This window comes from Ambystoma mexicanum, chromosome 1q (genome assembly GCF_040938575.1).
Source record: "Ambystoma mexicanum isolate Mex_15411 chromosome 1q, UKY_AmexF1_1, whole genome shotgun sequence".
Classification (NCBI taxonomy): domain Eukaryota; kingdom Metazoa; phylum Chordata; class Amphibia; order Caudata; family Ambystomatidae; genus Ambystoma; species Ambystoma mexicanum.
Genome location: NC_090922.1, coordinates 1256317882 through 1256343638, shown reverse-complemented (window position 1 = coordinate 1256343638; position 25757 = coordinate 1256317882). Strand labels below are relative to the sequence as shown.

Here is a 25757-nt window from a genome sequence, read left to right as displayed (position 1 = left end):
CAGACCTTTTCCAGGCTGGCCGAGAGACCATTCCACCAGAGCCATCGCAGCAATGACAGCGTTTCTCTCTGGTGTGCCCCTGCTCGACATCTGCACGGCTGCTACGTGGTGGTCCACGCACACCTTCACAAGGTTCTACTTCATCAACAGGGATTTCAGGGAGGAGTCCTGGGTGGGCCAAGTGGTTCTACTCAACCTGTTCACTTGAGGTGAGTCTGTTCCAGGGGTGAGTGTTTTTACTTCCATTGAGCCTTGCCACCTCCCTTGGTTGTGTATATGTAATGCTATGTAATCTTTATTCATGAGCATGTGAATCCATGCCAGACCCCATGCTGGAGAAGGAACAAGTTACTTACCTGTAACTCCTGGTCTCCAGCATGGGTTTGGCATGGGTTCACATGCAAACCCTTCCGCCTGCCCCTGTGTGGCTATTCTTGGTTCATACTGCCACTTTACTTGCTTACCAAATCTGAAGATGGCCGCCAGGAGTGGAGCTTAGTGAGAGGACTATCATTGGATGGTTGCAGTATTACCCAGAGTACAGTGATTGGTTTAGAGGAGAAATGCAGTTTTTAAGCTAAAGCAAAACTGTCTTCTTTTTACCAGGGATTCCCAGCCTGACGACAGGGAATATTCATGAGCATGTGAATCCATGCCAGACCCATACTGGAGAACAGGAGTTACAGGTATGACCTTGTTCCATTCCCACCTCCATATACATAGTGCGATGGGAGTCTATCAAAGATGAGGACTATGTAGTAGGACACAATCCATTAGAAGAACAAATTACTTACCCTTGGTAATGCTCTTTCTACTGGATGTTCCTCCCACGTATTGCTCATTACCCTCCCAACCTAGCCCTCTATCTTTGGCAGAATTTCCGTGGTTTACACCTTCCTCTTTTTCACATCTGTGTTTCTTTGACCTTCAAGGCAGCTGTGCTTAAAGGGGGAGAAAACATGAACTGAGGCAATGGGGGCAGTGTGTGCTACATATACCAGCATCAACGTCATGGCCAGGAGCGGGATGGAAACCGCTGATGGACCACGAGTCGACAACGAGCGATGCCCTCTGCTGTCCAAAAGTTTCCATAGCTGCCAGCAGGATATCGCATTTTGCAAAGATGAGGAATACATAGGAGGGCCATCCAGCAGAAAAAACATTACCTGTGGTAAGTCGTTGGTTCTTCTCCATAGTCCGGAACAGCAAGCAGCGTGTCTTGGGCATGCCAGTGTTTAAGAAGCCTGGATACACCCCAAGATGGCCGCTGTAAATGCATGTTGGGACTTGTAGTCCCAAGTCTATATATTAATATATATGTATATTAAGATTTAAGCCTGCTAGTGCTTACCCAAGGGTGCCAGCAGGTGCTCCCTGTTGTGCCCTGTACCTGGCCAGGGTGGTAGCACCCAGGAGCCCACATAGGAGCCATTTACTGCTGCTGTGTGCACCATTTTGGGAAACCTTTGGTTGCTCTGTGGCTTCCGTCGGTGGCCTTGTGGGGTGGACCCTGACAAATAAGCAAGTGGATGACAAAGAATGCCATGGAGACCGACAATGGACATGATCCCTCGTCGCGACCCTCGCCTATGACAGGATCTCTCTCCAATATAGGTGTGGTTTGACTCATGACCACCATATGTGACCCAACGTCCTGTCTCCTCGACCTCCACCAGCATTTAGGAAAATAAGAAGATTGAATTATGTGCAAGTGATATGGGGAGAGAAGCCACCTAAAGCAGATTTTATAAACTCGTTCCATTGTGGTGGTACATCTGGATAACTTCTGTACTCTGACCCACCTACAAGGCCAGGTCCTCCTGGTCAATCTCCAGCCCAAGAGATGGTGGAGCTTGGAAACCCAGCCCTCCATGACTAAGTTCTAAAGGTGTGGGTGGCCTAAACCCTGCAGCATGCACTGGTGGATTGGAAGACTACGGTCACAGCTGTCTATAGCAGAAACTCTCAACCTCCTCTATAGATACCTTAAGCTTAGCATCCTCAAAGGATAGTGGGAAACTCCACACATTAAGGCCTAACAGACCTGAGACCACCAACTGTCCATGCTTTGCAGTTGCACCCCCTTCTACTGAAGTGAAACGTCTTGGTTGTGAATGATCGAAGAGTATGGGCCCAATCATGGGTCTATCCCCCACAGTCGTGTAGGTCCATCCCAAAAAAACAGGGGAGCCTGAGTGGAGGCAAACTGAGCCCCCACCTCCTTTGAGACTTCTTTTTTCTCTCACTTTTGTATTAATTTATTTATCAGTTTTCATATTAAATCAACAATCATGTACAAAATAAAACTCCAAATACAGAGGGTCATAACTACAAATTTGTGTAACTTCCGAAACATATTCAAAACAGTTCTTGATATTTGAAGTAACCAGCAACAGTAAAGAAAAACATCCCTCAAATTTACAACCAACAAACATAAAACCGCACAAACCAGACACAAGACACTCAAAAATACACGCATCTACCCCTCACCTCTACAACACTAAGCCATTCCACAACATCTTTCACAATGCACCCCTGCAACAAACGTCAGTTGTACAAATCATTAAACGGTGTCCGCATCTCAAGGTAAACATCTTCACAGGCCCTGTTCAACAACATCACCTTCAATGGATTGCTTTTCTCCCGCAGGTTCCTCATCTGATAGATAATCCCTCCAGCTTTGCTGCTTCAGAAACTTTTCGTCAGGGGGCGTAGTGGACCTCGACCCGGCCGCCGACCATCTTGCTTGGCTTTTGGTCGTCGGCTCTGGCCATGACATCAGGCATCGTATAAGTAGCACGTCACTACACCCCAACCTCGGTTCCTTTTTTCCATGCACTAACACGCTGCTTGGGAACACAGAGCTTCGACTCTTTTGATGTTTTCATCAGAAAATGTATTTTTTCACTAAATCCTCGACGTGAGATGGCGGTCGCTTGGGTGTCAGGTTTCTAACGGTGTTCCGATTGTGGCACCAAGATGTCCCTCACCGACCCACACGAGTTGTGTCTCTGGTGCCTCGGCACGGGAGTGACAGGTGTCCATTGTGCACCAAAATGCAACCTGTAGCCACCATGCCGGCACCGGAAGACACCCTCGAAGTTGACGGTTGTTGAGAAAGTAGTTACTCCACAACCATGGTCTGAAAAATTTGATACCATGGCGGATATCTTTGGCGATCACGACGCCGATGACCAAGGAGATGTCGACCCAATGTGCTTGGGGTAAGGAGTGGTCGACTATTTTGATGACCAGAATAAGCTTCTACAGCTAGCTCAAGGCCTCCACAGTGCCAGTGGTCTCGGTACTTCGCCTGACCTTGAGTTTCAGCAGTCCCAGCCCTATCTTCACAATACATCTAAATACATGGCTCTGGTAAAAAGGGTTATTGACACACTTGGATTGCACTCATCCGTGGCGCCTACACAAGGTTCTGAACTTAGTGACATCCTATATGAAGGCCTTGCGACTGAGCGTAATATGCCTCTGAACTCAGCCGTTGCCGATCGTTTGGCAACTCTGTGGCAAACCCCATGTTCCATTCCTCCCGTCAGCTCCACCATTTCCGGGAAGTACAGGCCGGCTAGAGGTGACCCCTCATACCTCTCCTTTCACCCTTCCCCAGAGGGGCTTGTTATGCAGACTGCTACAGTCTCTTCTAGACCTGCATCTTCAACACCTACACTTGCCCCAGACAGAGAAGCAAAAAAGGTAGATGCCTTGGCAAAGAAGGCATTCACTTCAGGTAGCATGGCTCTCAAAGCTACAAATGTGGCAAGCAGTTTTGCCAAATACTCCTTCGGTCTATGGACAGCAGTGGAAAATGCGGCTCAGTACATCCTGGAAGGAGAAATGTGCAAGGGCTTCCTACAGCTAATGGAGGATGGGAAGGAGGTTGCTACAAACAGGCCAGTACATCGCCAACTGTGTGGGCGCTCTATGACTTCGGCCATAACACTAAGAAGGTAGGCCTACTTGAAAATATTTGGTTTTTCACTGAACATCCAAGTAAAACTTCTGGACATGCCCTTCGAGGGCCGTCTTCTTTACGGCCACAAAGCTGAAGATTCCTTAGAATAATTCAAGGAATCCAAACTTGCTGCCAAATCCTTAGGCCTAGCTGCGCAGCCAGACACACATGCATTTAGCTTCGCCTGTAGGGCTTCTTATGGCAGGAGAGCGCAGCTGAAGGGTTGGTGGAATTTTGTGCTGTTGCTCCTCCTCAGTTTAAACAGTTGTAAACAGTTGCCCTGACAGAAATTCTGACGTTGAGACCCTAATCACTCAGGGATTCCCCTGCAAAAGGATGTTTTGGATCTAGCTAGTAAGGTGTGGCTAAAGTCTCAATCCGCTCATCCCATCAACAAATGGCCAGATGCTAGATAAAGACAAAAGTGGATCCCATGCTCCTGTGTTACCATGCTCAGCCGCGTTCCCCTGTCATGGCAGCAGCATCTCTCGATTCGAAGCCTGCCTAGCTCCTTGCTCAAGCTCTATCTTGTCCAAGGAGGACCGAGTGTTGGGGGCTTTTGGTCAGTCGAAAGGTGTATTCCAATGCAAGTTTGCATTTACAACAAGCCAATGCTGACGCTACACTTTCGGGAGCTAACCAAAAGCTTTGGACGGAGAGACCAGACGTTTTGCTTGATCTTCTGCTATATTACCAGGGGGTGTACAAGGCAGGTCTCTCCGAGGCAAAATTGATAGTCCAGGATCTTCTTGAACCTTCAGTGGCTCACCTTGACGCACCCAATAAGGGCAAATGCATTGGGGCTGATATGCTGCATTGTGCCTGGATGCACACTACAAAATATACAGCAGATGTCCAGGATCGTACCCTGGATTTGCCATTTGAGAGGATTGACCTTTTTCATTCTTCTACGTATGAGGAACTGACAAAGAAAAGATTATCTCACAAACTGAAGAATTGCTGTTGAGGCTTTCTAAGCTTAGGGTGAAACCTTTCAGTCATAGTCAATCTAGGTCGGGTCAGAGATCAAGATCATTCAGTGGTTTTAGAGGGGTTCAGGCAATAAGACTGATGCAGTCAGAAAAGCCGCCCAGTACGCATTGGCATAATCAACAGCGTAAACACTCAAGGTGTTTTACTCACCCCAGCTATATTGGAAATGCCTTCCATTAACAGTCATGTGGGACAATTTTTCAATACAAAGACCTACGTTCAGCCTAATTTAAGCTTCTCGGATGTTCATGCAAATAATGTACTTTATTGCATCCATGTTGAGGAGCAATGTTCATCATGTCTACCCTTACCTGAATGACTGGCTAATCATGGAAAGCACACCAGAGTAAGATGCATCTACAATTGTGAAGCTAAAAAACATATTTTAAATCCTGACATTTTCAGTGAATCTCAGGATGCCATATCTAACTCCATCCCAGAGCATAACCTTCTTTGGGTCAGATGGGACACAATAAAGCAGAGTGTTCCCTACACAGGACAGAAACATAGATGTTTCGGCTGTACACCACTTGCTGAGCAGATGGGTTACATCAGTGTGGTGGTACCAACAGCTACTGGGGCTTCTGGCATCCTATGCCTTTATGGTCCTTCTGGCCAGGTTCAGGATGCAACATTTTCAGATTCCTCTGGCATCATCTTGAGACCAGGAGACGGGCTCCGTGTCAGACAGGGTCTCCATTCCTCACTCCCTGTGGGAGGACTTAGTTTGCTGGAAGTAAGAGAGCAATGTCATGAACTGAGATCATTTTCCTCAACTCCAGACTCTGTGGTGGTCACAACAGATTCTTCCATAGAGGAATGGGGTGCCACTCTGGGTACCCACTTAACTCACAGGATCTTGTAACATCCGGACAGTTCCGGACATATAAACTTTCTCAATCTCAAAGCAATTTGGTTAGCCCTGATGTCTTTCCTACCTCTGGTCCGGAACAGGGTTGAGCTGATCAGTAGAGACAGCTCAACCTCCATGTTCTATATTATCAAGCAGGGAGAACCCAGGTCTCCTGCCCTCTACCAGTGGCAATAGGCATCTGGAATTGGGCTCCAAAGCATGGTATGTCTCGCCGAGGGATTCACCTTCTGGGAGATAGCAACACAGAGCTGAGCAGACTCATTAGTCTGGGAATGAACAACTACGAGCGGGAGCTACATCAGAAAGCCATGGATCTGGTGTTTCGGAGGTGTGGGCATGCACAAGTGGACCTATGCGCTTTGACTGTGAAAGCCAAATGTCAGCTCGTCACCTCTTGTGAAGGGCAGGGAGAAGGGTCAGTAGAGGATGCATTCCAGATGCCTTGAAGCAATCTGTGGTGCAATGCGTTCTCTGCAACGCCCCCCCCCCCTTTGCAGTTTTGCATGCCACAGGCTACACCATGATTCTGGTGGCCCTGCTCTGCCCCTTTAGGGTGTGGTTTCCGGACTTGATACAGCTAGCGAGCCAAGGTCCCGGAGATTGGAGGTGTATTTCCAGCATCTGCTAACATAACAGGGGCTGTACACCTGTCGCCTTGCACTCTGGCCCTAGTGGCAAGTTTCCTGAAGAATTAACGTTAGGACAATTGGGGTTGCCAGAGGGAAATTTGCAGATTATTCAGCAATTAAGGAAGGAATCCACATGGGTTTAATATAAGAGCAAACTGGGTTGTTTCTGTTTCTGGGCAAAGGATAAGAATGTTGACCCGCTATGCTGCTCACGGATTGATGTGTTGTTATTCTCTGCACTCAGGTGTTCAGGTGGAAACGTGTCTCACATATCTGGCTGTTATTGGAGCATACAAGAACTCAGATCAACTGTCATTCTCTTTCTTGAAGTAGTTAAAAAACATATGCAGGGAGACCACCAGGGGGTGCAGGCCGAATGGAAGCCTGAAAGCGCTTCTCCCGGTGAACCACCGGCATATGGTGAAATTCGGAGGTCTGCCCAACCTGCAAATAACTGAAACGCTATGCCTGTGAAGTAAAAGAAGTCAAGCTTCGCTGGTTCAATTTTCAAGGGGATTCGGACCAGCTTCCCCAAAAATGTAGCGGAACAAGCAGCTCCCACCCCTCAGAGGAGAAGGCCTCCATTGAAGAGGCGCGGTACCCGCACTGAGACACCTGGTGGCGCCAGCCCCAGCGGTTGATAACCCGTGACAGAGCCGATTGCGGAGGGCGGCTGAATCCTGCGACCATACCGCCTGGAAGTGAACTCTGAGGCCTGCGATGCACCTGAATCCTGCAATGCACCACAGAAGGCAATCTGCGTGGTACTGGCAGGGGCGCTCTCACCTCCCTCATCGAGGTCGCGGTAGCCAGCAGCTCTGGAGACAGCAGAATCCCTGATCCGCATTCTTAGTAACCAGCTGTGGCCACAAGCGATCTTAACACAAGCGAACACCCCAAGAGAGGCGCCCACGACGGGGACAACGGTGGAGCAACCCGTCTTCAATGTATCGGAGCTGCCATTCCCACAGTGGCTACCCCGAAGAACTGTGCACACATGCAGAGACGGGGGCAGCAGCGGGATCCACCCGGCGCCTCTCCCCCTTGGCAAGCGTTCCCCTCGAGAAACACAGAAGAGGGCTGCAGACAAGAGAACGGGGGTGCCGCAGGCCCTATTTTGGGGCAACCGCTGACAAGGTTGGAAGACGCCACTCGAGGTGCAGCTGCCCGGACCCAGTGTTGGTGCCTCAGGGAAGAAAGGCATCTGACGTATTAGCCGTGCCGAACAATTCAGCAAGCTCGGCCGCAGCACCAGCTGTACTGAAAGTGGCTCAGTGAGCACGAGGGCTGCAGTACCGGCATTGGCACCACGGGAAGACTCCTCCTAGCTGCTGTGGGCACAGACGTGAGGTAAGGAGAGCAGGGGGCTCCTGGGCACCGACTGTCCATGACGAAGATTTACTGGATGCAGAGGCACTACCACGCATCTCCCCCGTTCCCTGACAGTCACAGGCACAGGAGTCAGCCCACTGGACGCTTGCCACCCCAGGAGCGACTCCTCTTCGTGATCCCTATCTAGACAATAATCAAAAGGCCTGGGGCATGACATTACGACATAGAGCCTGTGTTGCAGTGAGCGTGAAGCACATTGCAGTGGGGACCGAGGGAACTGGCTGGCTCTTGCTCCCCCCCCTCCTGTCAGCTGGGAAAAGAGGAGAAGCATAACCCACCGGCTTGCCCTGAAACCAAACAAGCCTCCAATCTTCAGGAATTAAGACAGCGTGGTCACGGGACAGAATAGGAAGAGCTCTGCTGGCTTAGTGACACCCGCTGCCACAGGCAAATAGCAATTACTAACTGAAGCACAGACTTCAGTGGGGCGGCGGGCGGCTCGCCTTGTGAGCGGCAGAGCATGGACCTCAAGTGAAGGGACCCACAGCACTACACCCTTCCGCGAGAACTGGCCCACATTAGGATGAAGAAACAGGATTAAGAAGCCCATTCCGTGGCAACGGAGCACCATGCGCGAAACAGGAATAGCGAGAACAGCTGGAACAGCTGCAAGACCGAGATCACACTGAACAGTCCGAAACCCCACCCGAAGTTTTAGATGCGCATTCCCGCAGTGCAGCTGTCAACAGTGACACGCCTCCTTTTAATAAGGAACATACGCAAAGTCCCAACAGCGACGCACAAAGCACACTCGGTATGCTACAGGACGCGGGCCTCGCTACAGTTCAAAAGTTGCAGAAATTCCACAGGGAGTCCACAAACATGGCTTCCCCCATGCTCCAAGATGACAGCACAATCCCAGGGGCCGACCAGGAACTATCAACCAAAGCTGACATTCGCCTTTTGCTGGGAGAAATCTGTGCGTTCAGGACAAGCATGACCACGACGGTCCGCATGTTACAGGACAAGATCCATAAGATAGAGGACAAGTTTGAGGCACTGGAGTCGGCAGACATGATTGAAATGAGGACGGAGGGCCGTTTCCAAAAGCTTGAACAGAAAAACAGGGATCTGGAAGCAAAGGTCGACGATTTGGAGAATCGTGAAAAAAGGGCAAACATAAGGATACAGGGCCTCAAGGAATCCCCAAATGAGACCCCTGCATCCCTAGAAAGAAGAATCAAAGCCCTCATAGCTTCCATACTTCCCTCTCCAATCTCCCCCCAACTGGCATTTGAGAGAGTCTATCGAGCCGGCGGCCCCACCGGCAGACCAAGATCAGTCCTGGCGAGATGTCACCATTACAAGCATAAAGTAGACATCCTCCAGAAGGCGCGAGAACTGGAAACAATTGGCTTTGAGGACTCAAAAGTAAGGATCTACCAGGATCTCTCAGCCGCCACCCTACCACAGAAAAGAGCGTGCCGTCCTCTCACCCTATGGCTGCGAGAAAGGAGCATGAGATATAGGTGGAATCACCTGTTCGCCTTGATATTCTCATACGGAAATGAAGACTACAGGGTTACCTCGAGGGAGGAAGCGGAGGGGTCCTCAGTAGCCTGCAAGCGGGGACAAGTGCAACCAAAGGGGAAGAAGTCCCCTCATCGTCGGAGCATGCAAGAACACCCTCGGGCCCCTGTCGCCAAAAAAGCAAGACCAGAGGAGGCAAGAAGTTTCAAAGACTGAACACCCCCTGACGGGAACGCGATGTGCAGATTACACAACCTAGAATCAACTCATTGACAGTCGATACCGAGCGATCGCTTAAGACTTGCATTCCAAAGTGGTTGAGAGCCGGAGGGTTCCGGGGACAACACCCATTGAGGGGCCCTATGTTAACACCTGGGGCATCTCCGCAGTTGAAGAGATCACAGTTCAACGTTCTTCTGTAATTCCTACTTTCTCACCATCTTACATTTTTCTGGGGGGTTGTCGGAGGTGGGGGGGGGGCGTGTTTTTGACCGTAGCTTGCAGATCATGAGAGAATCACCAAGGAAAGTAAAATGCTGGGGGCAAGATCGCCAATGAAACACGCCGGAAAGCTGGTGGCGAGCCTGTTTAAGAGAGATGATTGGAGTTGACGCAATTAGAATGGGTACCCTCAAACTACAAGGATTATACTCGTCACAAAAAAGAGCCATGCTAAGAGGCACTTTCAGACTAGCTAACCTCGACATACTATTTGTCCAAGAAACGAAATATAAGCAACTGGGGAGGATTTGAGGTCAAAGGGCAAGGCATAGAGGGATCAATATGAGCATCTGGGCTTCAGAAGAAAGGAGGGGTGGGCATATTGTACCAGGCCTCCCAGGGACTCCAAATAACATGTCTGTGCAGAGATCCAAAGGGTGCAGTTCTCATTATACACGGGTCCATTGGTTCCACAGCAATCACGCTGTGCTCAGTGTATGCTCCCAACACTCAGCAACTATCTTTATGCAGAGATTTTCTAATGATCCTAGAGGGAGAGGGGGGGTGGCCCTGTTGTCTGTGGTGGAGATTCCAATCAAATCACAAATCCAAACTTAGATTGGCAATCATATCGCACGGGTGCTTTACCCCCTCTGACAATGGAGCCTTTCAGTGGCTCTTTGCAGCACACCACCTCATAGATGCATGGAGGACCACACACCCACAGAGCAAAGCCTACACATTTTATTCACAACCTCACCAAACCTTCACCCGCATTGATTATATATTTTTAGAAGGGCGCCTAGAACAATTGAAGTGGTGGGATGGTCGGACCATGACTTGGTCACAGTTGGCCTAGACCTGGGGCGGAACATATTGGTAGATAAAAGATGGATATGCAATAATACACTATTTAAAGATAGGCTCTTCCGGGAAAGCCTAGTCAAAGAGATACACAGCTTCTTTGAAAGAAACAACACAGGTGAGACCTCCCGCCAAAACGGTTGGGAGGCCGCAAAAGCCACAATAAGAGGCTTTTAATTATAGCTCAAGGCTCCTCAGTCAAAAGATTGAAACTGCTAAGGGAAACTCAAGTCAAACAATGAATTACTGATAAAGAAAGGACCCTTTCTAGGGAGGAGGGTGACCTTACTGTGACGAGAGCCGAGATTAGAGCCCTCAGGAAAGAGCTAAAAGAGATTTGGGAAAGCAAAGAGCTGACTAGTCTGCGATTTGTTAAGCAAAAATATTTTGAGAAAGGAGATAAGGGACACACACTCTTAGCAGCTAGGCTCAGAAGGGAGAGAGCGGATAGGGAGGTCCTGAAGGTCAAGACTTCTTCTGATTCGATACTGACAAACCCGGTAGACATCACAGCCAGATTTGCCCAATTTTATGAGCAGCTCTAAACATCTGACACAGCCCCCACCCCCGAGAGCAGTGAGGAATACTTGTCCAAAGTAGCGTTCCCCGCACTGACCGACGAGGGCCGAGATAGGCTGAATGGCCTGGTTGAAGAGGTTGATAATGCCATCTCCGGCCTGAAGGCGGGTTCGGCACCGGGATCAGATGGATTCACCCCAGCCTATTACAAGAGATTCAAAGGCACTCTAACACCGTTCCTCACTTTGCTCTTTAACAGTGTCTTAGAGTCCGGCTCAGCCCCCCTTCCTTCACAGAGGCAAGGATTATAGTGATACCTAAAGAGTGGAAAGATAGGATGGACTGTGGCTCTTATAGGCCTATCTCACTGTTAAATGTTGATGCAAAGGTCTATGCTAGCATTCTGGCCAAGAGGTTAGGCGCTGTTCTTCCCCGTCTGATACACAACGATCAGGCTGGTTATGTCACAGGCAGGCAGGGCTCAGATAATGTCCGCAAAACTCTGGACCTCATGGCCTCCATCCCAACTACGGAAATAGAACCCACATTGATATTGGTCGATGCAGAAAAGGCCTTCAACCGAGTGGAGTGGAGTGGAGGTTCATGTCGGAGGTCCTGCGCAGAGCAGTTCTGGGCCCAAGCTGGATCAGGGGAGCCCAGGCTGTATATCGGAATACACAAGGTAAGGTAGTGGTAAATGGAATTGCTTCAAAGCAGTTTACGTTAACAAGGGCTACTAGACAGGGGTGTCCCCTTTCCCCGCTTGTATACATTCTATACATTCTAGCCGCTGGCTCAAAACATTAGGCAAAATCCAAAGATCAGAGGGCTCCTTAGATATGGTGTAGAATACAAACTAGCGCTGTTTGCGGATGACGTGCTGGCCTATGTCTCCCATCCCGAAAACTCAATCCCAGCACTCCTGCAGGACATAGAGGAATATGGAGCGCAATCGGTGTTCCGCATAAATAGGAATAAAACAATGATTCTCCCTCTCAGGGAACCTGACCCGTCACCTACACCGCACCCACAGACATGGGGTCTCCGAGTCACGCAAACAAGCATTAGATATCTAGGTATACTGATCAAGAGGAACCTTCAAGAGATGTATCAGTCCAACTAAAAAACACTCTGGTCAGCGATCCAATAACACCTCGACAGATGGGGCAAACTCAACCTCTCCTGGGCAGGTAAACTCACAACGATTAAAATGAACATCCTGCTGCGACTCCTCTTCCTTTTCCAATCCTTCCCCATTGTACTCCCTCGCGCCTCCTGAGCACAGCCCAAAAAACCCTGCTGGCATTCCTTTGGGATAATACAACACTCTCATCCTAGCAAAGGAAAAGGGAGGTCTTGCCTATTCAGACATCCACACATACTACGCTGCCGCCCAGCTTTGCGTTCTTGTAGACCACATTCGTGAATCCAAAAGCAAACAATGGGTCGCTTTGGAAAATGGTCTCTTTACCCCAGTCACCCTTGGGGAATGGCTATGCGGCTCCCGGGAAGCCATCCTGCGTAGGGCAAGGGAGCTTCCGGTCCTAAGGGCATCTAGGCACTATGGGATAGAAGATACCAGGGTATGGTGGAAGTCACAACATGGCCTTCACCACTTAGCTGCATCTGGGCCCCACCAATTAGAGACTCTATCCTGGAACCCCTCTAGTTTAAACCCCAGTATGAACAGGGACTGGTCAGGGCAGGGCAAATGTGGATGGACGGCTCGTTCTTGACTAAAGGAGAACTCGAAGAGGAGCAACAAGGCCTGACTATTAACCCTCTGCCATACCTGCAGCTGAAAGGAGTCCTCACGGACCGTAAATAGAAAGACCTGCTAAAGTGCCCTCTAACTCCTTTTGAAAAAATATTGAACGTGCACTCCGGTAACAAAGGGCTCATAGCCTGCATGTATAGGGCACTCATGGACAGGGGCCACCTCTCCCCCCCCCCCCAAGTACTAAAGCCAAGTGGAACCAAGAATTGTGCTGGAGGATAACAAAGCTACATATAGGGCAGTCTGGAAGTCCTCGATCGCGATGCAATATAAAATGCACAATTGCAGAATTCTGACTCAATGGCACCTAACCCTGCAACGCTTAGCAAAAATGTATGAGGGCATCTCCCCCTACTGCTGGAGAGGGTGCACACAGGTGTGCACATACTGGCATCAATGGTGGAGCTGTTCCCAGATTCAGCTGTTCTGGAAAGAAATCGTAGGGTGGATCCACGAGATAGAAGGAATTCACAGAGACTTAACTCCGCTCATGGTCCTCTTCGGAATTGAACAGATTAAAGACAGATATGTGCTTCTCCCACACATGCCAAGAAACTTGCTATTAGCTGCATGTGTCTGTGTTACGATCAAGTGGAAAGCGTCCTCCCTCCCTACAAAATCAGACTGGCTGAGCAAAGCTAAAGACATTTACGACATGGAAGCCTAACTGCCCTCATTAAGAAGACCCACACACACATAGACCAGCAATGGCTTCCGTTCCTGCAGTATCTCAATGAAGGTCAAGCAGCCTAGGCCTAACGCGCAGCCCAGCCCCACTGTCGGGAGAAAAGTGAAGCAACGGCTTAAATCCTCGTGCCCAAAGCACTCCCGAAACCCAGCACAGGCATGTCTATTGTGAACCAGCAGCCTTGACGAAACCATCTCTATCACGCAACCTGGACAACAAGCATAGACTCCACTACAAAGCTAGCCGAACACCACTGGTGGACAAAGCGTATTCTCGAATCTCACTGGATAACAGTTTGCTATAGCGGTCAAGCCCTCAAGGGGACTGAGGGTGGGGGAGGGGGGAGACGTGGGCTCATCTTCATTTTGTCCTTCTTCTCTTCTTTTTTCTTATTATATCCTACTTCCTTCTCGCTCTTTCTTTCCTTATCCTGCTTCTCTACCACCCTTCCTCTCTTCTGCTCTAAGCTTTTAGATGGCAGGGGGCCTCTCTTCTTTTTTCTAATCCATCGTTTGAAATGTCTTACTCTAATATTATAAAACTGGTGATCAGTTTGTGATATTTGTTTCTTGTTTTTCAAGCTTTTTGGCTGATGCATCTGTTGATCACAATAAAAATATATTTTTAAAAAAAAAAGACATATGCAGGGTTTGACTAGAATGTACCCTCCAGTCACACGTCATCACCCAGTGTGGAACTTGAATATTGTATTGACAGTGTGAGCACACAAACCGTTTGAACATCCGTTGACATCAAGTTGGTGACATGGAAAATGGCAATATTGCTTGCATTAACATTGCACTGAAGGTGACTGAGATCCAAGTCATGGCTTTTTTCAAACAGTCTTTCACAGGAACATGGCAGTGTTCTGCACTCATCCCACGATCTTTTTGAAATTTGTTTCAGCTTTTCCTATCAGCCAGGAGATTGTACTACTACCTGATTCTTTCCCAATTCGCAATCAGACACGGATAAAGTGCTACACTGCCTTGCTATCAGTAGAGCTCTAAATAAGATTCTCAGCAGAATTAAGGGAGTCAGAAAGGCTGATGCACCATTTGTCCCATTTGGAGATCTATCCCAAGAAATCAAGCTTCCAAGGCATCCATTGCCCGGTGTATCATGTCTGCAATCATCGAAGTATACAAACTTAAGAGTATGGCTCTACCGACTGGGATACATGCAGAGCCATTAAGAGCAAAGGCCTCTGTGGCTTTTCAGCGACATGTGTCGTGGGATGTCATAAGCAAGGCAGCTGCGTGGGCCTCTCCCTCAGCTTTTTTAAGCAATATTGTCAAGATACTAGCTTGGGATCAAATCCTGCTTTCAGACAGAAAGTTGTAATTAACAAGTTTGAGTCTAGTAGTCAGTGAATAGTCCTCCTCCCGTTATACTGTATGAGTTGAAATTGCCCATACAGTATGGAGGAAAGGAAACGGGACACAGGAGTAAGAAATAAATACTCACCATAGTGTCTAATTTACTCCTAGTCCATAGTCCCCGTCCCTCTATGCGACCCTCTTTCCACCCCCTAATAAACCACTTTAGTCAGTGGTGTTGCATCTGATGCTCAAAAGCGGGAATGAGGTAAGGTGCTGTAGGGTGGGGCTAGCGGTGTGTGGTCACGGCCACATTCGCGCCCTCACTCACTTAAGATTTATGTGAGAAATGTGTTTTTTTGGGGGGCAAAAAGATTTCAGTTCTGTCCACCTGCAGGGGTGCCCATACAATATGGAGTAAATTGAACTATGGAATAGGAGTACCTTTCACTCTCCATCCCTGCTAATAGCAGTCCACATTGCAATTTAAAAGGGCTAAAAAGCACTCATTGACTGTGGTATTGGGAGGGGTGTGACCTTTTACAGGCATGTACCATGCACACCAGCATTCTTTCAGCTCCATGATGCACTGTGACTGCCCCTGTCGTATTGCATTGCCTTTGTGACATCTCAAACCTATGGAGGATAAGAAACTATGAACTACCCACAGCACAGTACTTATTACAGTGATTAACTTGTACTGTATTTATGTTTCAGGTTTTTCCAACTCATAATCCTTTATATACATATATATGATCTGTAGAACGTTTGTCTTTTATGTATTCATTGTTCAGAAAAGATGTGTGTGTTTTGATATAATAATATTTGCTCTCAATTTAAGGGGGGAAGCCAAATATAGTTGTTGCTGAAACAAAAATAAGCTGTTCCTTGCAAAAGGGTACATTTTAATGATATTGCAATTACTCTAAAGGTCCACCACAGTTCTATTTGCTAATAGGTCTCTGTATCACACAGTTTTATTTCAAAATAACCAACTTAATCAGGGCAATGCTGGGATAATCTGTGGAAAAAACGTATTTACATAGAACCACTGAAGCAGATATTATCATTAAGGGATTAAATGGTGTCAATGTACTGGGACCTGATTGGCCTTTCTGTTGCGTGGCAAATACTTTCATGGGAGAAATTATCAGATTTCACTTCTTTGGTCCTCCTCTGTGTTATTATCTATTTTAAATGTAGAAGTCAATTGGTTAGCATTTTATGTAATCCAATCCAGAATATATGCACGCATAATGCATAAATAAATTCGTTTTTTGTGCACTTGCTCCAGCAACTTAGTTAATTGATGTTTTTGTACAATATGTTTTCTTTTTCAGGTAATCAAAACCCTAGATCCTAAATTAAATCCAGCCTCGGCAGAGATAATGCTACTGAGGAAGCAATTGACAGATAAAGATAAAAGAATTGAAACATTACAGGTAACTGTTGGAAATGTATTGAACATTTATAAACTGTATGTAGCGTCCGTGTTTTAAGTTACCTCATGTTAACTTTATATGGGATTTGTAAAGCGCACCTCTGCCATTTCAACCACCTTGCAGAGCAGACGACCTTCTTATGCAGTCTATTAATTCCTGAACCATTGTGAGAAGTCCTAGAGTATATCTGAGGGGTATGTGATAGGAGGGTCCTGACAGTGGTCGGAAACTGCCCTCTGTGATGCTGGAAATGTATTGGGGGAAGGGAGAGGGACTCCTTGTCATTTTTCCTATACCTTCTTTTTTTGTGTGTTCTGCTTATTTTCTGCAGAGGGGTCCAATTTGGACACCTGGCTGTGCAGCTTTTCATTTTGTTCTTGGTGGACAGAGACCCATCGGATACCCTTAGGGCACCCATGGGTAGGTGTACAACCCTGTACCCATAGTGTATGTTTTGGGGCACATGTGTATTGCCCACAGAGCAGGGTATGGGCTGGTGGCAGCTACATGCTGATTTGACAGTGGCTCTAGGTATCCTCCGTTTTTGAGATACCCAGCCCCTACCATAGGAACCAATGGATTCCTACACAAAGGCAAGATGTCCACTGGTGGCCTCTTGGTTTCCTTTGCCTTACCCCCTTGTTTTTCAAAGTTCTGAGCAGCCCCAGCTCTGTTCCCTTCCCCTGAATAGTTATTGGGTGGAATGACCATACATGGTTCTGGGGCTGCCTCCTGCCAGGCTGGCTGGACCCTTCCCAGGGGCGGCTTGTTGTGGGTAAACCCGTGGGTGGAGCCTACCTGAATGGAGTGAGTAGTCAACATGCATTCTGTGTTGTGAGTGTCTGGTGTTCGTTGCGTGACACAATGCCTGAGCCAGCCCTGACTGAAACTGCAATGAATGCATTGTGGTGCACTGAAAGGCTAGGGAGTAACCCCAAATCCACATCCTGTGTTGTGGGTGTCTGGTTTCTAGTGAATAGCCTGATTGGGTTCTGACTCCATGAATGCACCTGTTGTGATTGGCTGGCTGAGCATGACTTAGCCTGAGTGAATGGGAAGTGTTTTGTATAACAGGGGGCCTCACACTCACCTCATTGTCAGAAGCTGTAACAAGAAACCTGGACCTGATGTCATCTTAAGCTTGCATCCTGGAATTCAGTTGGACAAAGAAGTCTGCAGCTGCATCTCTTCATTAAATCTGAAAACTGCTGTGCTGATTCAAGAGCTGAACCAGAGAGGACCGGGATAGGTGAACTCTTCCCGTAGCAACGAGGGAACATCGTGCAACTGCTGCTATTCACCCAGAATGTCCTGGAATCCAGTCCTGTGTGACTGCCGTGTGGCGAAGGGATCTTTTGAGTCCAGAAGAGGAGTGCCTGAACATCCTGAAGCCAAGAAGTTAATCTGTTTCGCCGTGGGTTCTAAGGAGTGTTTGTGACCACTGGAACCGAAGCTGCTGAGTATCGTCGGGAAGAGGGGGTATCCTGGAATAGTGCTGCCTAACACCCAGAGACGTGAATGTTCCAAATCTTTGAGGAATCTTTCAAGGGGAATGCCTGCCATGACATCAGTCCACTTGTCCATGTCGGAGAAGGTCCAGGATAGCTGCCTGCAGTGGAGTGTCTGCCGGTTGGTTTCCCATCACCAATATCTTGAGAAGACATGCTGAGTATCCAGACTAGGTGAGGATCTGCAGTCCAGTCCTGTGAGGTCTGTGTTCGGGTGCAGCACCGAAGAAACCAAAGTCGGTAAACCGCAAAATCCGAACCCTGACACCTACTTCTGCCACTGCACCCGTCGTCACCGAAATTCATCCAAAGTCACCACGGGTCTTATCTTCTCCAGCCAGGCCTTGTCGAGGACCACAGCAAGTTTAACCTTTGTGGCACATCCACAGCCGGAGTAACGACCCACCAACAAAGACCACTGTGAAGACTGAAAGTGCTGCCTTTCCGATACTGCTTGGTTCCCTTCTTCTTCTCGACATCAACATCCCAGCGACTCCTCCTTCCAAGGTGGGTCCATCCTAGAGGGGTCTCATGGAGTAAAGCCAAGAAACTCCAACACTTCACTTGCCAAGGCACCCAAGGTACTGTGACGAGGAAGAGCATCTTCCATCCTCAGGATTCATCCAGGGGTTCCAGATTCATCTTGGATCCTGTTCTGCTGTGGCTTCCAATGTGCTTTGGGGTAGTAGGGTCAGTAGAAAGAGAAGCAGACTATTATTGAACATATTTGGACTGGGCTGTAATATACATGATAAAGTACACCTTAACTTTTCCTTCCAGGTTGCCCAGGTGCGGGGGATCCTCACACAGTATTGTTTATCTAGTCTTAAAAAGCATTCTGCCAATGTTCCTTATCTAACCTGCCTTCCTACAATAATGAAGTCATATCTTGCTTGGAACTCTCATGCTTTTTAATAACTGTCAGCAGTTGGTCCACTTTTACTGAATCTAAGTATATTGTGGTACCACATAGTGTGTATATTAATACTATTATTAGTATAGTGTTGCCTGAGTGCAAAGTGTGTTATTTATGTGTATATATTTATCTGAAGCCTATTTTATATAGAAGTACTGTGTTAGCATGTACCATATTGTGTGGACATTCCTTTGTGTGGGCTTGGGGATTCACTGTACCTAAGAACCAGCCTGCATCACCTCCCTTGAGCCTCATCCTTGTTTGCTCATCCATTGCTACCATATAGAGAACTTTGGCTGGGGAGCTCTGTGCCTCTACCCGAACTGTATAGTGGGCAGTAAAACTGATTACCACCCCACCCTCTCCAGTTTTACACCCTCTCTATTTCCTTCCTGTCTGGGTTTATCTAATGGTGTTTCCGTGGAAGCTCTCCAGGTGTTCTACCAGTCTGTGTTTGTTGATGTTATGTGTCTGTGTAATCCCTTTCTGGTAATGTCAGACAAGGGAATAGAGGGCCTGTAGGAATCCCCATCTGCTCGTAGAAGTGTGATTGTGTACAGAGCTCTCAGGTCTCCTAAATTTCAAATGTTAAAGAAAAAGTCTCAGAATCCAAAGGGGAACAAAACAGAACTGGATTGCCCACTCAAGCATGGCACCAGGAAATCTGAGACCCCTGAGTGTATGTCATTGAGGTCCGACAGTACTCTTGAGGGAGGGTAGACATGGAGCTTCCAAATTCCTACCTATATGTCTTTGTTTAGGTGACAGTGGTCATTGAGATCAGCTATCCTAGCAGGGAGTTCTACATGGTTTAATCAAAATAAATGACTTCTCTGTAATTTACTTTTTCGTTTAATGGGGTGGTCCTTCCAATAGTCCCTACCACCTGCCTTCCCACCCATGCCTTTTCCATGGCTGGAGAATTATTTAATTGGAGAGGCGTCAATATTTCCCACAAAATTGCCAGAGCTACCAAGTGTAGCGAGGAAGCTCGAACAAACCAAGGTCGGTAGGGTGGTTCTCTCCATGAGAATGTTTTTTGAATAAAGGGTTAAAATGTTGCATTTTACAGCACACTTTAAGTGTAACATTGGGTAAAAACCAGACATTTTGAAATTGATTGTGTAGGGTGACTCATGAACAGATCTGATAGATGCAAGTCTTTCTTCAACAGTACACAGAATCATTTCCCAACGCATTTTCATGATCCCTTTGCCCACAATATATGCCAGTATAAAAACAGTTTCATGCTGGCTGTGCCCTTACATTCCCATGGTGACTACACCAATATATGTCAATATTCCCACAAAAGAACATACTCCTGTTTGCTTTGCGAATAATGCCAGTAATGATACTATAAGAAATCATGTCCACACTGGTTCTGACAATGTATGACAGTATCCCCACGTAAAAACATAATCCTGTTGAATTTCTCATTGAAAATGCCATGCCACAATATAAAAACATGCCCAAACAGGCTGCACAAAAAGGCGAGGCTAGAGACATAACAACATATATCAGGTTTGCTTTAATATAGACATCCAGTAAAAAATGCCACGCCAAAGAAATAGCTAGACTGGCTAACAAAAATGCCAGTTTAGCTACTTAATTACACATATCAAGCTTGCTTTATTATAGATGTCAGTGAAACATGCCATGCTGAAGAAACAAATAAACAGGCTGCACAAAAATGCTAGTGTAGTCACGTAAAAACTGATATCATGCTTGCTTTATCCTAGATGCTGTGACGAATCCTTGGATGTTGTCTCTTCTCCCCTAGGGGGCACCCCTTCCCATGAGGCCCGGGAGGTGAGGCCACTACCCAATAGTCCGCTTGGGGGTGGTACTTAGAAGGAGGATCTCATGTGGAGGGATCCCCCCTGTGGGACTAGGGACGACTATCATGGGAGAGCGCGGTATTCCTATACACCATCACACCCTTCCTGACCCTCCTATCATAAACAGATCATTTCAGAACCCCACACTTCCATGTGTGTGTGTACGATAAGAAACCCAACCTCCTTCTTGAGAAGTACTGGAACGAGGAAGAGTAAGGACTACCCATTTGACATAGACTCAAGGACTGGGACCAAGAAGAATCCATGTGAACCAGTGGAGAACCACAATAGTAATATTGAGACGATAGAGAAGTTTGGAGCCCTGAAAATCAACATGGCAAACAACTGCACTGAGCTCAGTCGCTCAGAAAAGGCCTGTGCAAAACACAAGGTAAAAAGAAAGAACGGACAACCTCCTGAGTCAGTCCCGCCCTGGAGGAGCTTTGAGCATGGGAGCGGAGCAGCGCTGATGGAAGATGCTGCACACCAGGACGCATGCGGCAGGCACTCAGCGTCCGAAGAAGGAAGAAAGAAGGACTTACCTGAAGGCTGGAGGAGCCGACGTCCGGTTCCAGAGCCAGAGGAGCAGGAAACTGAGCGGTCTGCGGAAGACCCTAAGTCCAGGGAGATTTATTTATTTATTTATTTATTTATTCGCATTTGTTAAGCGCACAGGCAGCCCATAGGGCATCGTGGCGCTGGTTACAGATATGAACATGACTTGTTATACATACCGAGAAGTCATAACTTAGTTGAGATAGGAGCGTGGCGAAGCCGCAGCAGCATGAGAACTAACCACGAGAACCAAGAGGAAGCCAAGGCGAGCTACAGATGCCAGAGGAGTCCGGAACCCCATGAGCCAAGCAAAAAGGTATGTGGGGCATGCCCGGGAATACGCTGGGGAACCCTGAGGGCTGTGGTCAACCAAGGGAGGAAGAGTGGAGATCTTCCTCGTCCCAGTAGAGCAAACCAAATCTTGGCAAACAAAAGATACTGGGTGAGAAGTCCTCCCAGCGAAAAGCTATTGAGAGAAATCAACCATACTTGGCAGGAGAGTAAACCAAGTTAGTGGAACCTATAGAACGGAGAATACTCCAAGATCATGAGCGGAAAAGGGAAGCCAGAACAAAGAAGAGATTCCCTTGAGTTATGGGAACTTTGTCATTTACGGAAAAGCCCTCATACTGTGAACAATGATAAGTAAAGAGAAATACTCCTTTAGGGCTCACCATACTTGGCAGGTAAGTAAACCAAGTTGGTAACCCTTGAGAGAGGACGAATACCCCAGCGCCCTAAGATATATACAAAGGTCAGAGGAAGCGAGTCATTCCCTCTTGCCCTGATAATTGTGGAAACCAAGTAATTTGATTAAGGCCAGGGGTAGGGACTCATTCCACCTGGCATTGTGAACTGTCATGTAAATCCTGAGAAAGGGAATGGAGTCATTCCCCCTGGCATGTGTGAACTGCTGTGTAAAGCCCGAGAAATGCCAGGGGAAGGGAGTCATTCCCCCTGGCAGTTTGAACTGCCTTGAGAAGGCTGATAAAAGCCAGGGGAAGGGAGACATTCCACCTGGCATTGTGAATTGTAAAAGTGAGACCATGGAAAGGGAGACATTCCCCCTGGTGTGGAGCGACGGTGCTACTAGAATACCAGGAGAAGGAGGCATTCTCCTTGGGCACATAGACTAGGAAAAGGGATACATATCCCCTGGTGGTAATAAATCAAGAAATTTGATAACTGGAGAGGAGGTATTTTCCAGGAACCCAATAGTGAGAAACTATGGGCAATAATGAATGGTGATGTTTTGAACTGGGACTGTATCTGTTGAGAACTTACTACTTTGGAACTTCCAGCCTGGAACTTTTTGTGCTTTTGGAAATGGATTGCAACCTGGGGAAGGGAGTCATTCCCTCAGGTTACGGTCCCACCTAACCTTTGTAACTATATTCCGTTGTCCAGAAGAACTGAGCCATTCTTCTGGACTAGAAAAACATACCAATTCTTTAGTTCAGTTATAAGAGCAAGGGACGGAAATAGGTTTTTGGACATAGAATGGTGGGCTCTTTATTTTCTTGGTCATCCTGACAGAATCCTTAGTATTTAGTTGAGGCAGGGAAACCCCTCTTAGAAGTTAGGGACGAATAGGGGTTTCTCTTTATTTTCCAAATTAATACAAGTCTATAGCCAACACCATGCCACCTGTGTTTCAGTCGCCTCCTTCTGCACCCTTACAATGCCCAATTAAAAATGCCATGCCAAAGAAAAAACTACACTGGCATAATATGTATAATATACATCTGCATGCACACACATTTACCCCCCAAAAAATGTTATACCATTTTTGCCAAATCTGTCGCTCTGGGGGATTCCACTGTAGGTGGGCCTCCGGCTCCTATGCTCCAGGTTGCAGGAACCAGCTCTGGTTCCTGTCGTGTGTAAAGCAGACAATCTAGTCATGATAAGTGTTATTACGTGGCAAGGCTGGCATTTTGGTACAGCCATTTTAGCAATTTCTTACTGTGGCTTGACATTTTTTACTAGGCATCTCTTAAGCAATAATCCCCCGTTCTGCGGGCTTCACTGGCCGTTAACGCCCTGGAGGGCCAAGTTACAGGCACGAGCAAAGCGAGGGCTTAACGCCGGGCCCTGGTGCTGTTACCGGGCCGGTGAAGCCAGCAGAACAATGGATTATTGCTATTAGCAAACCCTTGAGGTGGTAAAAGCAATTTAAAAAAAAAGCCTGCACTGCTTCTTTCGCAGCAGCAGCTGGGGATAGTCAGGGTTGCCATGGAAATAGAAGTCTGGGCTCCGCTTGGACTGAGGAAATGGGATGAGGAGCCCATTTAAGGTAAGTTGGATTGGGGGACGCAGGAGGCAGGGGAGGAGGGACAACAGCTGCAACGGTTGGAGGGCTGGTGCGCAAAACACTCGGGTGACTCCAAACCCGGACTTACATCTGTAGATTCAGCCCGGGTTTGGAACTACCTGATTGGCTCCCGCACCTGCCGAGCGAGATAATGATAAAGCAATCATGCTAAGTGTTATTACCTGCCTAGACTGGCATTTGAATGCCTCCAGTGTAGCCTTTACTTACTGTGACTTTGCATATTTTTCAGGGCATCTATGATAAGGTAAGCATGATAAGTGTTATTACGTGGTTAGAATAGCATTTTGGCGCAGCCAGTCTAAGTATGTCTCACTAAGGCATGGCATTTTCTACTGCCCATCATCAAGGCTAAAGCAAACATGAAAAGTGTTATTAAGTGCCTAGACTAGCCTACATTGTGCAGCAAGTTTACACCAGTTTTCATATTGTGGCATTGCATTTTAAATGCCAAAGCATTAAGATAATTAAAGTACTAATGCTCCTGTGCAATGTTTGTGATTTACATCTATTGGATTCTTGGATTGGAGTTACCCTACAAAACCAAATTTTCGCAGAATGTTACTGTATAATGCACCATTTTAACTCCGTATTCACACATGTATATTGAGGGGAGGAAAGAAACACCCCTGAAACCTCTTTGGATGAATTGGCTCACTCGCTACTCTCTGTCATTCTGGCATATTTGTGGGAAATGTTTATGCCCTTTCAATTTAAAAATTCACCAGCCGACACTGGGTGAGTGACTGGTGGGTGAATGGTTATGAATGTGTGCGTACAAGTTTAGGGCCCTGGTAAGGGGCATTGGAACATGGACGTTTTCTTACATGTTTTACTGGCATTACTGGTTAAAGTCTTCTTAATGAATGTTATTACATGGATGGTGATTTGGGGTGGGTGTTTTAAAGCGCAAGCGACCAGGCAGACTGGACATATTCTGTGGCATGGGATTTTCTACTCACATAAGGGTCAAAACCACTATGATGTGTGTTCTTACATGATGGTTGGAGGCAAATGAGGACATGTTTCTTCAATGTTGAGAGCAAAGTCAACTTGAAAAGGACTCTTAAATTTCGATGCAGGAGTTGGGCAAGCATTTGTGCAGCCAGCAATACCATGTTTTCTTCCTTTGGTAGGAGATTTGTATTGGCACTAAGGGCAAAGCTAATAAGAGAATGTTCATACATGGAATTACTGGCATACACTGGCAGAGCCAGCATGAAGATGTTTTCTTTTGCTATCATTACTCTGCATAATATTACTGGCCATGCAGAGTTTGCTGGTACATTTGGGTGCCCGTAGTCTGGCAGAGCACCCTTTTTTCTACACGAGCCGAAAGATTTAAGGCTTGATTAAAACACATATTTATATCTTTCACCTATGCTGTGTGCTGCGTGCCTCTGCAGCAGCATGACAATCAACAAGGGGGGAGAGGTAGCTGCCAAATTGACGTAAAAATAGTCAATACTAAGAATTTGAATGAGTTAGAAAATCTAACTGTGTTTACTAAATATAGAGAATAGCAAAAGGATTCCATTTTTTAATAAATATTGTTGAAAGTATTAGCAAAAAAGACAAAATATGGCAAAAATAAACAGATATAACCATAACAACATTATACACAAAAATGAACATGTATTACTGTGGTGATATTGCATAGAGCCAGAACACGAAACAAGACCCTCCCTGTGCGCACCCAACTGAATTGTACCAAAACCGTGCACAGTACTCAACATGAAACTCCAAAGACCACCACACCCAAAAATTGTAAACAAAAAGGCAAACTAATAAAAACGCAAAGGGTATCCCGACAGGTGTGCAGACTGGCATAACTCCTATGCAGTTGTCTCACATATAAGCAATCAATGCTTAGTTATTCAATTACCCAAAGAGCAAAATGAGGCACTTCTTGACTAAGAAAGATGTTCCTGGACGAATGACAACTCGAGTTTCGGCTGCTAACTGGCTGTCAACTTGAACGGTGGCCTAGCCCTCTTTAGGGCAAAGAAAGTTTTTGGACATAGAAGGGAACGTTAACTCCGATGTTTGCAAGATTTGTATGTTTCAGTCTCTTTCTTGAAGGACACATCGTTTGTGAGGTCTGACCGGGTGTCTAGCACTGACATGGTTTTGGATTTTTCTGTGCGGTCCCGCCCCATCAGGGACTCAAGTCTGCATTCTGTTCCAATCCCGCGCCAGGCAACGTGCGCCTCACGCTCAAGACTCCCAG

General features: G+C 47.1%; 1 protein-coding gene across 1 annotated transcript in view; it reads left to right on the top strand.

Annotated features, from left to right (window-relative positions):
• HOOK1 (hook microtubule tethering protein 1) overlaps window positions 1-25757 on the top strand; it is a 1744708-nt gene that overhangs the window by 1668926 nt on the left and 50025 nt on the right. Inside the window, exon 20 of the mRNA XM_069642072.1 lies at window positions 16277-16378. Coding sequence (XP_069498173.1) covers window positions 16277-16378 — 102 coding nt within the window. The remainder of the gene's footprint in view (window positions 1-16276; window positions 16379-25757) is intronic.